This window comes from Coenobita brevimanus, chromosome 72, assembly GCF_032717465.1.
Source record: "Coenobita brevimanus isolate Jiangsu-jjx chromosome 72, ASM3271746v2, whole genome shotgun sequence".
NCBI lineage: Eukaryota > Metazoa > Arthropoda > Malacostraca > Decapoda > Coenobitidae > Coenobita > Coenobita brevimanus.
The window spans coordinates 6,705,584-6,721,915 of record NC_137025.1 but is presented as its reverse complement, the minus strand read 5'-3'; the positions used below and the strand labels follow the sequence as shown (position 1 = coordinate 6,721,915).

The 16,332-nt window shown below is 39.6% G+C and overlaps 1 protein-coding gene across 1 annotated transcript in view; it reads left to right on the top strand.

Annotated features, from left to right (window-relative positions):
* The window catches only part of Ino80 (chromatin-remodeling ATPase INO80), a 499,736-nt gene that overhangs the window by 87,916 nt on the left and 395,488 nt on the right, over positions 1-16,332 (top strand). Inside the window, 1 exon segment of the mRNA XM_080278280.1 lies at positions 3,018-3,220. Within this exon segment, the coding sequence (XP_080134406.1) occupies positions 3,018-3,220 (203 nt within the window).

Genomic DNA, 16,332 nt, shown 5'->3' with positions numbered 1-16,332 from the left:
AGAAAAAATATTCACCTCTATTCCAAGAGACATGAAAAGCGTCAGGAATACCCTGCCACAGAAGGCAACACCTACTGCTGTGAAGTGGTGCGAGGAAACACCGAATCAGCGGTCATTTACCAAATCGGCTCTCTTAAATGGAAAATATTATAATTTTTATCACCATGTAGGTTCATGTGAGTACGTTTAAATACTTGGGTAGTGTGATGAGTAAGGATGGACGTTTGGAGGGTGAAGTGCTTGAAAGGGTACAACAAGGAAGAAAGGATGCTGGTTCCTTGAAGGCAGTGATAAGAAACAGGGAAGTGAGCATGGAAGTGAAAAAGTTAGTACATGACAGTATTGTGATACCAACTCTGACGTATGGAAGTGAAGCTTGGATGATGTTAAAGGGACACAAGTCAAGAGTGAGAGCAGTGGAAATGAGTTATTTGAGAGGAGCCTGTGGAGTCACATGGAGAGACAGACTGACAAATGAGGATGTGAAGGAGCATTGTGGTGTGGATGTGGCTGTGATAGGAAGCATTAGGAGAAACACACTGAGGTGGTTTGGCCATGTGGAGAGAATAGAGAGTGAGAGACTGATGAGGAGAGTGTATGTGGGTGAGGTGGAGGGGGAGAGAGGGAGGGGAAGGCCAAGGATGGGATGGAGGGATGGAGTGGAGAGGTATATGAGAGAAGGGGGGTTAATTGGGAGCAAGGCAGTGAAATGGTGGGGGACAGGGTGACGTGGAGGCGATTTGTTTGTGGCCACCCCATATAAGGGATTAAGGCGTCTGGCAGTAGATAGGTAGATAGATAGGTTCATGCACACTGAAATCTGGTCACAAATTTGTGCCTAATATGACTACTAATAAAAAATCAAGTTTTTTTAGCTAAAACATTCTAAAGTTAGCGGATATTACGCTTCAGATCGTCAACACGCATTGACAGACTTTCATTTTGCACAGATATTTATATAAAGCACAATTAAATGTATTTGCATTGTAATTCAATATTTATATAAAACAGAAGTCTGTCAAAGCAAATTGTCAAGCTAGAGATGAAACACTTCCACTAACTTTAACAAATTTTTGTTCTGAATCCTGGAGTTTTATTAAAAGTCAAAAACAAACATTTTTGACTGAAATGTGTATGTACCCATATGTACCCATATGGTGATAAGAATTATATTAGCTTAACATGTACAACTTAGCCTAACCTAACAGTCACCTGTCAAGCAAAACCATCCCTGTCTTTGGCTTAAGCCATTGGCAGCGATGTGAAAATCTTATTCTCCAGATCAGACTGGCTGTTATTAAAAAGATGTTCAAACATCATCAGTCCATAAGACCAAGAAATGAGATAACCAAATACTTTTACAGAGGTATAGCTGTCCATGGTCAGACCTATCTAGGAGGAAAAACACTGAAATATATCGGTCTTTGTGACTTCTTCCCTGTGTATTACTGCCCAGTTTCAAGGCTATATGTCCCTGGAGTCAAGACCTGGCAATACTTATTCTGATTCAGTTCGTAAATCACTTCATTATGACTTTATCAAGTGTAATCTTTGTGCTACCTAGTTGTCCAACAGGTATGTGCCTGGTTGCCGCAAGGTTCGCCATCACTGCAAGGCTCTCTAAAACCAACAAAACTCTTCACTATTGCACAAACATAGCATACTTCATCTGTAAGAGAGCTATCACACTAAATCTTACTTATCTAACATAATAATAATAGCTGATTATCACAGAAGTCTTACCTGTACCAGAATATGATTCCCAGACATTGTTGTGAGCACTGGCGGTCAGATGACTGTGACGTTACAGCAAGATGCATGTTTCGCGTGGTGTACGATAATCTCTAAGTTTGTTTGCCTGTTTTTTTTTTTTCTTTTCATAGATATTAAACCAGAGAGAAAAATTAATGATATTCCGATGATCACAAACGACCATTTTATTACTTTATGTAACTCACACGACCATCAACCAGTCCCTTATCCATTGTACTTCAACCAAGCCCTTACACCAAATAACATGAAACATAGGATATTGCATAGTTACCCCCCATTGGCTCAACATTTGGCGTTGAGCCAGATATTGTGTTACTATCTGTCTCGACCCTCTATCCTAAAAACTTTCCCAGGAGCAAAAGATGAAAACTAAGAATAAAATAGAATAAAATAATGATACAGCACAGTAATACAGTTGATACATCTGTGTCGGATATTGCCTAGAACTGCGGTTTTTGTCCCGTTTCGGCACCAGGTATTGCATTATTTTCTTACTTTTAATAGAGCTGAACCAGCAGGACCAGATGTTGTGTTGGGCCAGATACTGTGATGGCAGATAAATGAGAGTTTACTGTATAGTGTGTGTATAGTACAGTAATACCTCGATATACGATACCCTTAGATGCGATCCCCAGGCTTAACGAAGGAGGTAGAAATACCACCATACCCCACCTAATGATGGCCAAACCCAGGTTTAATGATGGGTTTCTATTTTTTTACCAGTTTTGATGATATCTTAGACTAAAACTGTGTATTTAGGTTAATAAATGAACTGTTTTTAGATTTAGATTAATGTGTTTTTAGCCATAGGTGGGGTGAGCATTATCATTTTGGGGTACAGTTTATTAAGCTCAATTTTTTCTAGACATATTTGATGATTTTCAGGTTTTATTTGTTGGTTTTAGTAAGTTATTTACAGGTGTTAGGTGTAGGTTATCTTCCTTGACAGCTGTTAGGCCTTTTAGATTGGTTTTAAACTTGTTTTGGGGCTCATCTGGTTGGATTTTGGGCTTCATTTGGGGGGAAACCCAAGGCTGGTAAACGCATCACATTACGTGTTATAAGTACCCCGATATATGATACCCCGCCTAACGATGGGGTTTTACCTAACCAATAACATCGTTAATTCGGTGTATGCCTGTAGTTCAGACTTTGTTGGTCTCAGGTGTTTGATGCTATAACCTAAATGTTTTTCATCACACATTTTCCAAATCTAATTGATTAATAACATATTACCTTTCCAGGTGGTGCCATACTGGGGTAACCCTGAGGAGCGTAAGAACTTAAGAAAATTCTTTGATGGACGTAATCTGGGTTCCCATGAAGCATCTTTCCATATTGTTGTCACATCATACCAAATTGTTATTCAGGATTTTAGGTTTCTGAACAGACTCAAATGGAACTACATGGTACTGGATGAAGCTCAGGCAATAAAGAGCATTAACAGGTCAGTCAGTCATGGAATTATAATAGACTACAGAATTTAAATGTGAATATAATTTAAGTGCCTTCTAGACTTTATGCAGTATGTATTTCCCTTTTATTGATTTTATATTGTACTGTTTGTAGGCTGCCAGTATGTAACTGTGTCTACAGCCAGGCTTTCATCATTAGCACCATTGTCTTTCCAACTCTGATTCTCACTTAAGAGATATATTTAGGTAGGATTAATCCAGAACAAAAAGACAATACAAAAGTAAATGAACTATACACCATGCCCAGCGAAACTGGCTACACAGTTTTTGACACATAATGAAAATCTTTGATATCATGGTTCTACCTTACAAGCAAAACTGTCTGCCCTTTTTATTTATGTCTGCTCTTTTCTGGGTGCTCTTCACATATATTTTTGGGATAGTCATTGTGATGACTGTCAGGTTAAGAAAGGAATGCCAGACTCTTGTAATGTGCATCTTCATACATTTCACCCATCTGTTTTGATCCTGTGTTAACTTCTAAGCTTCCTCAGCTTCCATATCTTACTTTCATACACAGCTATTAACCCCTTCATGCTGAGCTTGTTTTATTTTCTATTCTGGTTGATGGCAGATGATTTTCTTCAGCTTTGCTAAGATATCCCCAGGCTGTGGGGGATAGAATCAGTAACTTCATCAGCCCTGGTATGTCCTCTGTGTTGTATTCTGGGTGGTGATACCAGCCATTTTATTCAGCTTTGGTAAAAATTTCCCTGATCTGTAGGTTTAACCATAGCCATCCACATCATCCACCATCAAACTTACCAAGATGTTCTTTTTTTTGCCATCTCTTTTTCCTGTTTTAATGCAGTGAAGTGTTAGTGCCAGCTTTAACATATGGATGTGCGACTATGGTGTGGCATGAAAATGAAAAGTCAGGAGTAAGAGCAATGGAGATGGGACTGCTGAGGAATGTATGTGGAATACAGAGAGTGGATAGGATATGAAATAATATGATTTGTGAAAGATGTGGAGTGAGGAAGTCTGTGGACACCAGAATCAAAGAGTGTACTGAGATGGTATGGTGCGACTATGGTGTGGCATGAAAATGAAAAGTCAGGAGTAAGAGCAATGGAGATGGGACTGCTGAGGAATGTATGTGGAATACAGAGAGTGGATAGGATATGAAATAATATGATTTGTGAAAGATGTGGAGTGAGGAAGTCTGTGGACACCAGAATCAAAGAGTGTACTGAGATGGTATGGTCTTGTGGAGTGAATGGATAACAAATGAGCGGTGAAAAAGGTATATCTGAGCGAATTTGAAGGAGATAGGAGGCGAGGTAGACCAGGGAGAAGGTGGAGAGATATGGTGGATGAGTGTGTGAGGAAGAGAGGTTTGGAATTCGGTGAGGCTAGGAACTGATAAGAGATTGAACTGGCTGGATGAATATTGTGAGGAGAAGTGCATGATCAGCTATTTGGCACCCCTTTTTAACGTGACAGCATCTGGATTGACTCTGTCAGATATGTTTATGTGAAGCTACAGAACATAGTGAATGTTTTTGGCGTATCCGATGGAGCCAGGATTCCGAGGGCTTGAATGGTGAGTGAATGGAAGCGTGGCCTGTTGGACTAGGCAAATGTGGGCTGTCTGGATATTGCTACTCCTAACCCTGCCCTAAGGTGGGAAAGGAGGTCCAGATGATGATTTGATGGAGAAAGAACCAAGAGCTAGAAGCCTGCAAAATGTTATCCTTCTGTTTTGTTTGATTTTGTTTATAAAGGCTCCAACATGATTGCATGCATCAGCCTTGGTCCAGATAATATTGAACAAAGGAGAACCATCATCAAGATCTATTCATTTCAGAATACCAGAACATCCATCCATCCATCCATCATCCAATCCTATGTTGCCTCATGAGGAGCAAAGGAGTCTGGGGCCAGGCAAGTTGGTCATGACATTTAAGATGAGAAGGACCAGCCTCACTCATCCCTGAGTGGCATTACATGAGCAATACCCACAACCACTCTTTAACCCTTTAACTGCGGGGCGTCACTTTCGTGACTCTTGGGAGCAAGGGATCATACCGCGGGGCGTCACTTTTGTGATTCTGTGTTATTTTGAATTCGCCCGGGCTTTCAAGTGGTGGCTTGTATCATCTATCAGTACTGCCAATGTCCAACACTAGTCAGCACTCCTAATCTCATCTGTACTCCCATCCATTGTTGACAATTTAGCCATTTCTCCCCGTTCTTGACTCCCCTCCCTACCTCCCCTCCATTACCCTATCCTCTCGCCTGCCCGGCCGCGCTACGCTGAGTAAATCTTCTCTGAAATTTTTCACTGATTTCATCCATTGAAATAAGCCCTATGCCCTATTCTTATACCAAATAATATATACAAGAAAGAAATAAGGTAAGTGAGAGTGCCATACACCTAGAATTGGCTGATTATCACCTGACAACACCTCACATGCACTCGTTCGCTAATTTTCGCTGTTTATATCCCCTGGAAATATGCTGTATAATCTATTTTCATAATAAAAATATATATAAGAAAGGAAGGAAGAAGCCTAAGTGATATTTACATTCACCTGGAACTACCTAATTATTGCAGGCCACCACACTGTATTCTACGCCAAGTAAATCTTCCCTGGAATTTTCCACTGATTTCATCCATTGAAATAAGCCCTATGCCCTATTCTTATACCAAATAATATATACAAAAAAGAAATAAGGTAAGTGATAGTGCCATACACCTGGAATTGGCTAATTATCACTTGACCACCTCACGTTCACTTGTTCGCTAATTTTCGCTGTTTATTTCCCCTTGAAATATGCTGTATAATCTATTTTCGTAATAAATATACATATAAGGAGGGAAGGGAGAAGCCTAAGTGATATTTACATTCACCTGGAACTACCTAATTTATTATATATTGTCTTGGTTTCCTGCCAGTCATTTCATTGCTCTATATTAGCAGGTCTCACAAGGCTGAATTTGGCAGTATTGCACTCACCCTAGCCAGGCGGCAGGAGGCCACCACTATCAGTTCACTGTCGTCTTTCAAGGTGAAAGTACGTCTGATTCGCTCCTGCTAACTTCTGCCGCTTTTTAGCCCCATGCAAAGGGCCCTGTGACCTTTACCCCTACTAAACCTCGTGTGGAAAGAGGTAAAGGGCTGACAATTGATAGAGAGTGACTGCGATCTCTCTATTGAGTAAAACAGTGCAAGTGGAATTGTAAATAATGTGTAAACAGGAAGTGAAAGCAATGAATGTAAATATAAGTGAACGGTGGAAAATAGTTGTATAAGTTACTTCAAGTGCCAGTGCATAACACAGTGTAAATAAAATAGAAATGTAAATAATGTAAATAAAATAGAGAACGTAAATAGAATTGTAAATGAGTAGTATTATAAGAATACGAGTATATATACTAGGAGTAATGAAAGTGAAAGTTTCACTCTAGCATGTATGAATACTATGAGTTATGAGAGTGAAGGTGAAAGTGACATTCACTCTCAGTGCTGGTATACAGGACGAGAAAGTGAATGCTACGTTTTTTACTGAAAGAAATTGAATCCCTTCAGTGACAATAAACTACTATTACTGAAGGAAACTTATGCATAAAGACTGTAGATATATATAAGTGTTATATAGTAACAGAAATATAAACTGTGAGTGTTATTATGAATAATAGACAACACCAGCGGCGAACGGTGGGAATTGGGATGGCCATACTCCCTCATAATTTTCATTGCTTTCACAGTGTTTTTTTTTTTTTTTGGAGTATGGATTCCAAACTATTTGAGAATCATAGAATAGTGTTTCTAGTGATAATATCAGGCTGTGGTAATCATATTACGAGTTGTCGGGAAGTGTAAAGTGGAGACTTCGTTACCCAACTTAAGAGGTCTCCACAAGTCCTACGGTACTCAACGAAGGCTCAACAAACACCCAAGGAGAAAGCTGAAGGTATGTGCCATAAGCATATGTGATTTTAATATTCTAGGACTAATAACTGATTTTTGGCAAATATTTTTAGGGAGTCTGTCAGAGCACAAATATGCTTGCGGGAGCCGCAGGTCAAAGCAAAACAAGCCCGCGGTTTAAGGGTTAATACCGCTGTACTGCCATCACTAGACATTTTTCACTCAGTGATGTAGCTAGTCGTCTGGCGAAGGGGGAGGGGGGGGGAAGCACTGTGTGTGTGTGTGTGTTTACCTGTTTGTAGTATACAGGAATTGAGCGAAGCTTGTGTTGTCCTGTCTCCGTATCTACACTTATCTAGTCTAGTTTTAAACATGAATGTTTTTTGCCTGTACCACCTCCTCACCTAAGTCATTCCAAATACCTATGCTTCTGTTTGGGAAACTGAATCTTTTTAAGATCATTAAGACATCCACTTTCGTGAAATTGAAGTCATGACCTCGTATTCTTCCATTATCCAACACAAAAAGATCCCCTCTATCCACCCTTTCCAGTTCTCTTACATTTCTAAAGATCGTGATCAAGTCACCTTTTTCCTGTCTCACGCAGTATTGGTAACTTCACTTTTTCCAATCTCTCCTTGTAGGTCGGTTCCTTTAAGCATGGTATCATCCTTGTAGCCATCTGTTGAACCCTGTCCAGTTTATCACTATGCTCTTCAAATAAGGTGCCATACCACAACCACGTACTCTAGTCTTGGTCTTATTGTGGTCACTATCAGCTCCCACAGCATTTCCTCGTTCATATAAATAAAAGTCACTTGTGTTAATGGTGGCAAGTCATCCTGAATGATCACTCCCAAGTCCTTCTCATCATTTCTTTTACTAATTATCTCATTGCCCGTTTTATATGTCCAATGCAGTCTTATTTCACTCACTCCCATTTCTAATACATGACACTTCTTGGCACTGAAATAAGTTTTCTAAGTCTGGCTCCAGCTGTGGAGTTTGTCCAAGTCCTCTCTCAGTTTTTTGCAACCATCAGTTCATTTAATGTGTTTCATGATTTTACCACCATCTGCAAGCACACTTATGTAAATCTTTAAACCTTCTGGCAAATCATTTGTATATATCAGAAACATTATTGGAGCTAAGCTAGAGCCGTGGAGTACTCCACTGGTCACATTTTTCCATTGTGAAACCTTGTCTCTTATAACCATTCTCATCTGCCTTCCTATCAGATAAACTTCCATCCATCCATCCATCCATCAACCAATCCTACATTGCCCCATGAGGAGTGTAGGAGCCCGGGGCTAGGCTGTTGGTCCCGACATTTAAGATGAGAGTGATCAACCTTACTCATCCCTGAGTGGCATTACATGAGCAGTCAACCATCTACTTTAATAGTTTCCCATGCACGTCTCCAAAGGTCTTCAACTTCCACAGCAGTCTTTCTTGAGATAAAGATAGACACAATCTACCCACTCCTCTCTCTCTTGTATGACATCTATTACCTTGCTATAGAAACTTAACAGGTTAGTAACACAAGATCTTCCTTCCCTAAAGCCAAATTGCTGTGGTGTTATCACTTCATTTTCTACAAACAACAGTAGTAAATGATACAGGTCTGAAATTGAGTGGATCATCCCTGTCTCCTCCCTTGAAGATTGGCACAGTATTTGCTGTTTTCCAGTATTAAGGTACCGTAACTGTCCATTTTCTAGAGAGCTCCTAATGATGACATAAACAGGCCACATTGACTGGTCAGCACATTCCTTCAGGATCCATCCAGCTACACTGTCTGGTCCCATTGCTTTCCTCACATCCAAGTCCCTCATCAGCTGTAGCACACCTCATTCATGTCAACTGGAATTTAGCCATTCCTTTCATCCTGTGTTCCATTTCAGTTTCCCTAAATTCCTCTTCCAACACATAGACTGACTGTAGCTTGTTCATTATTTTGCACAATTCTTCTTTTCCTTTGTAAATTGCATCTCCATCCCTCAGTTGTATTGTGCTGTTCTTAACTTTCATTTTACCATTTACAAACCTTTAAAGTAGTGTAGGTTCTTTTTTACATTTACTGTAGTTACAATATCTTTTTCATATTTCATTTCTTCCTCTCTCATCACCCTTACATATTTATTTTGTGCCTGCTTGTATTCCTCCCAAGCCCTTTCACTATAGTTTTTTTTCACCTTATTCCATGCTTTTTTTTTTTTTTTTGTCTTAAGTGCCATTTTACGCCTATTGTTAAACCATTCTTTCTTCCATTGTATTGTTTTGGAGAATTTTGGAACATATTTACTAACTCCTGTTTTATATACTTCACAAAAATTCATATTTCTCATCAGCATTTGTGGTTGCATTCATTTTACTCCAGTCTGCATATTGGAAAAGTTCCTCAGGGAAGCAGTGTCTGCCTTCCCATAATCATATGTATTTTCTCTGTGTTTTTCGTGTCTTTCTTCTTTCCTGACTCCCACCACTTCCATCTCAGTAACCAGATGATCACTTTTACCAAAGGGGCATTGGTAGGTTATGTTCTTCACATCGTTTGGGTCCTTTATGAATACCAAATCGAGCCTTGAGAGTTTGTCGTCTCTAATTTTTGTATTTCCTTTAATTAATTAAGTTACTTTTCTTTCCTTTACAGGTGGCTTTACATTGAGTGACAAGCCAAATGGTTTCCTGTAAGCCAAGAAACCATTTACTATGCTGGGTGGTAACCATATAACCAAACCATATGTGCTCCCTACGTGTCAACAAGTGGGTTGGTGGAGGATTAGTGCCCCTCCCCATAAAACAAATAACTCAAAGTCAAATGGCCACCCCTTACGGGATTGTGGCATCTGGCAATAGATAGATAGATAGAATTGAGTTACCATGATTTCCATCACCAGTTCCATCAGTTTATTTCCCCTTGAGTCCTCATTGTTCCCAGCATCCATTTTTCCCAGTCAACTTCTCTACAGTTAAAATCTCCCATGATTATTCTATTTCTTCATTCAGGTAACATCCTTAGGTTTATATATGATTCATATTCTTCTTTTGTCCATGCCCTAGTTTGGGGGGGGCATATACAATATTATTACAGTACATCTATTTTTTTCTACATAACGGTCCTCTATTTCCATTCCCAAAAGTTCAGTCGTGGTATTTTCAGTTTCTATATTTTTTGTTCTTAACCCTTTGAGATTCCAACAATTCATCATAAATCCAACTTTTGAGATTCTGATGACTCAGCTTCGACTCATATGAAACAATTTTTTTTTTTTTTTCATGTGTTCCACATACAGTATCCTGTTTATCCTTTTCCAAGTATTTGTTTTTACAGTGATGAGTACATTAGATAGACATGCATTATAAATAGGTTTTTACCAAGAATAAAGTCAGTATTACCAGCATGGACATTTGCCAGCGTGACAGCAAGAGCTTTCGCTTTTCTCGGTGAAAGCTATCATAAATTGCCATAACCTATATATCAATAAAAAGGAAATTTACTGTAGATTGACATGTACTATCAAATTTCATGTTAACTCTAATACTTTTTTTTTTCACAAATATTTTTCTATGGAAGGGTGTGCGGTTATTCCTTTTCAGCTAACCTCTACTTGTCCTGTTGGCCTTTTAGCTATCGAATTTACCTTTTACAACCATACTGCAATAAAGAGCAACTATTCAGCTTTAAAATGGCACCAATTCATTAGTCTACCGTAAAAAGTTAGTGTACAGTGGCCAATTAAGTACAGATATCACTGCGCGATGGCGCGCTCTATGTGCACCCAGCTGAATCTGGCACAGACACAATCGGCAGAGAACTGAAAATCTCAAAGGGTTAAGCCAGTACGGATCAGAATCATCACTCCTCCCCCAAATTTGCTTTCGCTGTCCATCCTCCAAATAATATAATTGTTCCTTTCAAATAATTTTGTATCAACATCTCGAGGCTATTTAGTTACCACCAAGCAAACAGTTTCGGGTTTCCTTTCATTTAGATAGTCTCCAGTTTCCCCTTTCTTAGATAATAATCCATCTACATTACTATACGTGGTTTTCAGATTTACTACCCCAGTTTTATCTTTACTCATTCTTCTCTTTCGTATCCACAACCATCCCTCTTGTTTCCTTCACTTCTAGTTCCTCACATACCACTTCCTGACTTTCATATCCATCACTCTCTGAAAAAATTTTTTACATTCTTCCACTGCCCTCCAGTCATTTTTTTTTTTCCTTTACTTGTTCCTTCAAAGATTTTAAAATTTATCTTTCATCTTCATTCAGATCTTTTCTTATTCTAATATTTTCCACCCCTTCCTCTTTACTTAGTTTCCAGGTCACTTTAAGTATGTCATTTACTACATTTTCTGATGACAACATGACTCTTATTGGTCTTGCATCCCCTTTCTTATACTGCCCTGTCTTCTGTACTTCCTCCGTTCCTTTTTCCCACTTGCTTCCATCTGGATCGATCTTACCCAGTATTTTTATAACTTGATTCAAGTCTCTCGTGAGTCCCACAGATTTAACCTTTTCTTCCTCCTGCCTCTTTCCAAATATTACCTTACATCTGTTCATTTCTACAGTTTCTCTCACTATTATCTCTTCCTTCTTCAATATTTTCATTACATTTTCTTCCATTATTTTCTTGTTCATTTCTCTTTCATCCAGAATGATTTTCTTTAATCTGACCATTTCTTTCTGTTCTTTATCCACATATGCCCACTTTGCCCTTTGCTTTTCAAACACACTACTCACTTTCTCTGTTTTGTTACTACTCTCTTCTAATTTTCTCTTTAATTCAATATTTTCTCATTTCAGGTTCTCAGTCTCCTGGTTTGCCATTTCATTGGCCTTTATCAGACTTTGTATAGTGTTTTCCATCATTTCAGGCATATTTCTTGATATTCGATCTTCCACTTTCTAGTTTGCTAATTCTCACAATCAACGTTTTAATTAAATCCATCACACTTGTTTCACTGTCAAATCCTTGAAATCTCTCGGTGTTTACATTGTTGGCCATGTTTGATGGTTACAGTAAGAGCTGGTACCTAGATTCCTATGGATATTCATGTAAACACAAATATTTACTGACAATGGCTCTTTACATTTTGACAAACAATATTAGCAAACAATACTTTAAACTTTAGAGAATACTACAGGAGACAGGACAAACATAATTCCTGAAAACTACTTAAGGTTTGCAGAGGCGGTTGAGACATGTCTGTTTGCTCTGGCTCTGTCTGGTGTGTGTCTGTGTCTGTTTGTCTGTTTGTCTCTGTGGCTACTGGTATACTGCTACTATTATTACAACCCTTCTACTACTTCTATACTACTACCCCTACTACTACTACTACTACTACTACTACTACAGCTACTACTACTACTACTACTGTACTACTACTACTACTGTACTACTACTACTACTGTACTACTACTACTACTGTACTACTACTACTACTTACTGCTACTAGTACTACTACTACTACTACTACTACTGTCCACCAAACTCTCACAGGACACTTCTCAAAATTATAACAGCACTTGGTCTATCTACCTATCTATTACCAGACGCCTTAATCCTGAAAGGGGTGACCACAAACAAATCGCCTCCATGTCACCATATCCCCTGCCATGACACAGCCCTCCCCCAGCTCACACCTCCCTCTACCATATGCCTCTTCACTCCATCCCTCCATCTCATCCTCAGCCACCTCCTCCCTTTTCCACCCCCCACCTCTCACATATAAAATTCTCCTTGTTAGTCTCACGCTCTCCATCCTTTCCACATGGCCAGACCACCTCAGTTTTCTTCTAATGCATTCTGTCACATCCGCATCCACACCACAATGTGCCATCACATCCTCATTTGTCAGTCTGTCACTTCATGTAACTCCACATGCTCCTCTCAGATAATTCATTTCCACTGTCCTCACTCTTGACTTGTGTCCTTCCAACAGGGTCCAAGTTTCACTTCCATACCTTAGAGTAGGGATCACAATCCTATCTTGCAGCACACCTTTTTTTTTTTCCCCATCATGCACACTTCCATATTTCTTACCACTGCTTTCAAAGAACAGCTTCTTCCCTGTTGTACCCTTTCAAGCTCTTTATCCTCCAGATTTCCATCCTTACTCATCACACTATCACACTACTAAAGTATTTAAATGCTCTCATATTTTCCATTTCCTCATCATCCAACTTCACTGTACATTCAGTGACTTCATTTCTCTCAAAGACCATAACTTCACTCTTCCCTACATTCACCTTTAGATTCCATTTCTTACACATTCTCAGAAACCCATTCACCAGGCCTTGCAGTTCCCTTTTGTCTTCACTTAACAATACAGTATCATCTGGAAACAATGGTACAGGACCTTTCCAAACACTGCCATGTCTGATTAGGGCTGCTCCAACACCCAGTGCCCTATCTTGTATCTCTTTTATAACCCTATCCATATACAGATTGAACAGACATGGGAACATGACACATCCCTGTTTCAGTAATGCATTCAGATAGAAAAATTCACTCAGATCACTGTCCACATTCACTGCAGCCTTAACATCCTTATACATAATGTTCACAGCATTCAACAGCATCCCATTTACTCCATATATTCATAATATTTTCCACATTCCCTGTCTATCCACTCTGTTGTAAGTTTTCCATAAATTCATAAAGGCCACATACAGCTTTTTTCCCCTTCTTTAGAAACTTTTCCACTAAAGATCAAAGGATGACTATCTGATCCACACAATCTCTTCCCTTCCTTTAACCTCCCTGTTCTCCAACTAATTCTGCCGTTATTTCCCTAACACAGTCAATAAGTATCCTGCCATATACATTTCCTGTTACACCCAGAAGACAAATGCCCCTATGATTACCACACATTTCTTTTTCCCCTTTTCCTTTGTACAGGGAAATAATTATACCTTACTTCCAGTCCACCAGGACTCTGCCTTCCAGGCCAATCTGCACATCTTCCATATCTATTCTACTACTATCTCTCCCCCATGCTTCATCATATCACCACACACTCCATCCATTCCTGGGTCTTTCCCCATTTTGACTTTCTTCATTGCTTCCACTACTTCCATCCAACTTATCTCTTTCCTTCTCATCTCCCTCCTCCCAGCCATTCCCCAGCCACTTATACTCGCATTACTTTCATTCTTTATGTTTAATAGTTCCTTAAAGTGTTCTCTCCATCTGCTCACATTTTCATCCTTGTCCATTATCAATCTGTCATTTTATTTCTCACTCCCCTGCTAACTTCTTTATTACCCTGTCTAACTGTCTTTACCTCTTTCCAGGACGTTTTCTTACATTCTCTCCACTTTACACTCAGATTCCTTCCAAATTCCTCATCAACTCTATTCTTACCCTCACTAATCTTTTCACCTCTCTCTCCTTTCTACGTATAACTCTCTCTTCTGTCTCAGAATTTCCTTTATACCTCTGCTTCCCATCCGCTCATTATACGCTTTCATCTTTTGTGCCACAGCTTGTTTCACTTCTTCATTCCACCATGCTGTTCCTTGAACCTCCTTTTGTCTTCTCTTCACCCCACACACCACCTCCCATGCTGGAGAGATATTTTCTGTGAATATCTTAAACACACCTACCACCCCCATCTGCTCCAAATCATATTTACCCAATTGCTCCTCCACTTCTGTCTTGTATTCTGCCTTTTTTCCATCCTCTTACAACCTTTCTGCCCTCCTTCTATGGACTTCTGCTTCCTTTCCTTCCCACCTCCTGTTCATCCATTGCATTTGTACCTTGACTTTCACCACCACATAGTGGTGGTCAAAAAGTCCACACCCCAACCTCTGCATGCTCTTGTGACCGTTACATACCTTCTCGTTCTGTCAGCCACACACACATAATTAATCATTGCCTTTTGTTCGTTCAGTTCACCACCCACCCTTGTGATCAACTTGCCACGTATACTGTACCTGTGAATCCTTTTGTGCTTAAAGAGGGTATTGGCTATCACTAACCCTCTCCCTACACAAATGGCCACTAAAGCTCTGTCATTCTTATCCTTTTCTGCAGGCACACCCTACTCACCAACTGCCTCATCCACCTGCACATTCCCTACTTTTCCATTCATATTTCCAGTCAAAAGCACTCTCACATTCCTCTCAATCTTTTCCATGCATGCTTCCACATTTACCCAGGACTAGTCGTTCACTCTGCTTGCACAATCTTGCGTTGGCGCATATGCACACATAGTTACCCACATGTGTAGTCCAACTTTCAATCTTACCCACGCAGTCCTTGTACCAACTGATCCATATACTCTCTTATATTCTCCTTCCATATCTTGCAGACAACAATACAGTACATACACCCTTTTTTGCCCTTACATTCTCACCTTCTGCGCATATACCCCATCCATATTCCCACTCTTTTACACTGTCATCTCTCTGTTAGTCCTAGTCAGTCCACATATGGCTACTTTTGCACCCTTAAGAACCTGGACAATCTCACCCTCTTTTACCTCATCATTCGCTCTCCTTACATTCCACAGTACAATCTGTACCATGTCCTTTGTCCGGTCCATGGTCGTCACCTGTTGGTCCGTCCTGGTCCAAGGAATTTCGTTTGTATATTTAGTTAGCTGCTTTCCAGGGAGGGGCACTAACTCTCCGCCAACCCATCTGTTGACATGTAGGGAACATGTGTTGGTTGGTTATAAGATTACCACCCAGCATATTAGATGATTTCCTGGTTTACAGGAAATCATTTGGCTTGTCTCTCAGTGTAGAGTTACCCTGAAATAGAATATCACTATACTAAGTGAGTGGATGATGGGCACCCTCATTGACCACACTTTATAACAAATACTATTATGATTATTATTGGTATTAGATTATACAGCATGTCTGAAATCCTTTGAAATAAAAAAAATATGTATATTCTTCTGTCATTCTTTCCTTTATTCTTTCCTCTTCCTTCCACCTATAGGTGACTCTACACTGAATGACAAGCCAAATGGCTTCCTGTACACCAGGAAACCATTTACTACACTGGGGGATAATGATATTACCAAATTATGGCACCTGGTGGTTTAGTGAGTAATTAAGGTGCTCCAATCAGATTGATCCAGTGCAGGTTTATGATCAAGGGATGGTTGGGGTTTATTGCTCACATAATGCCACTCAGGGATGAGTGAAGCTGGTCACTCATTTTAAATGTCATG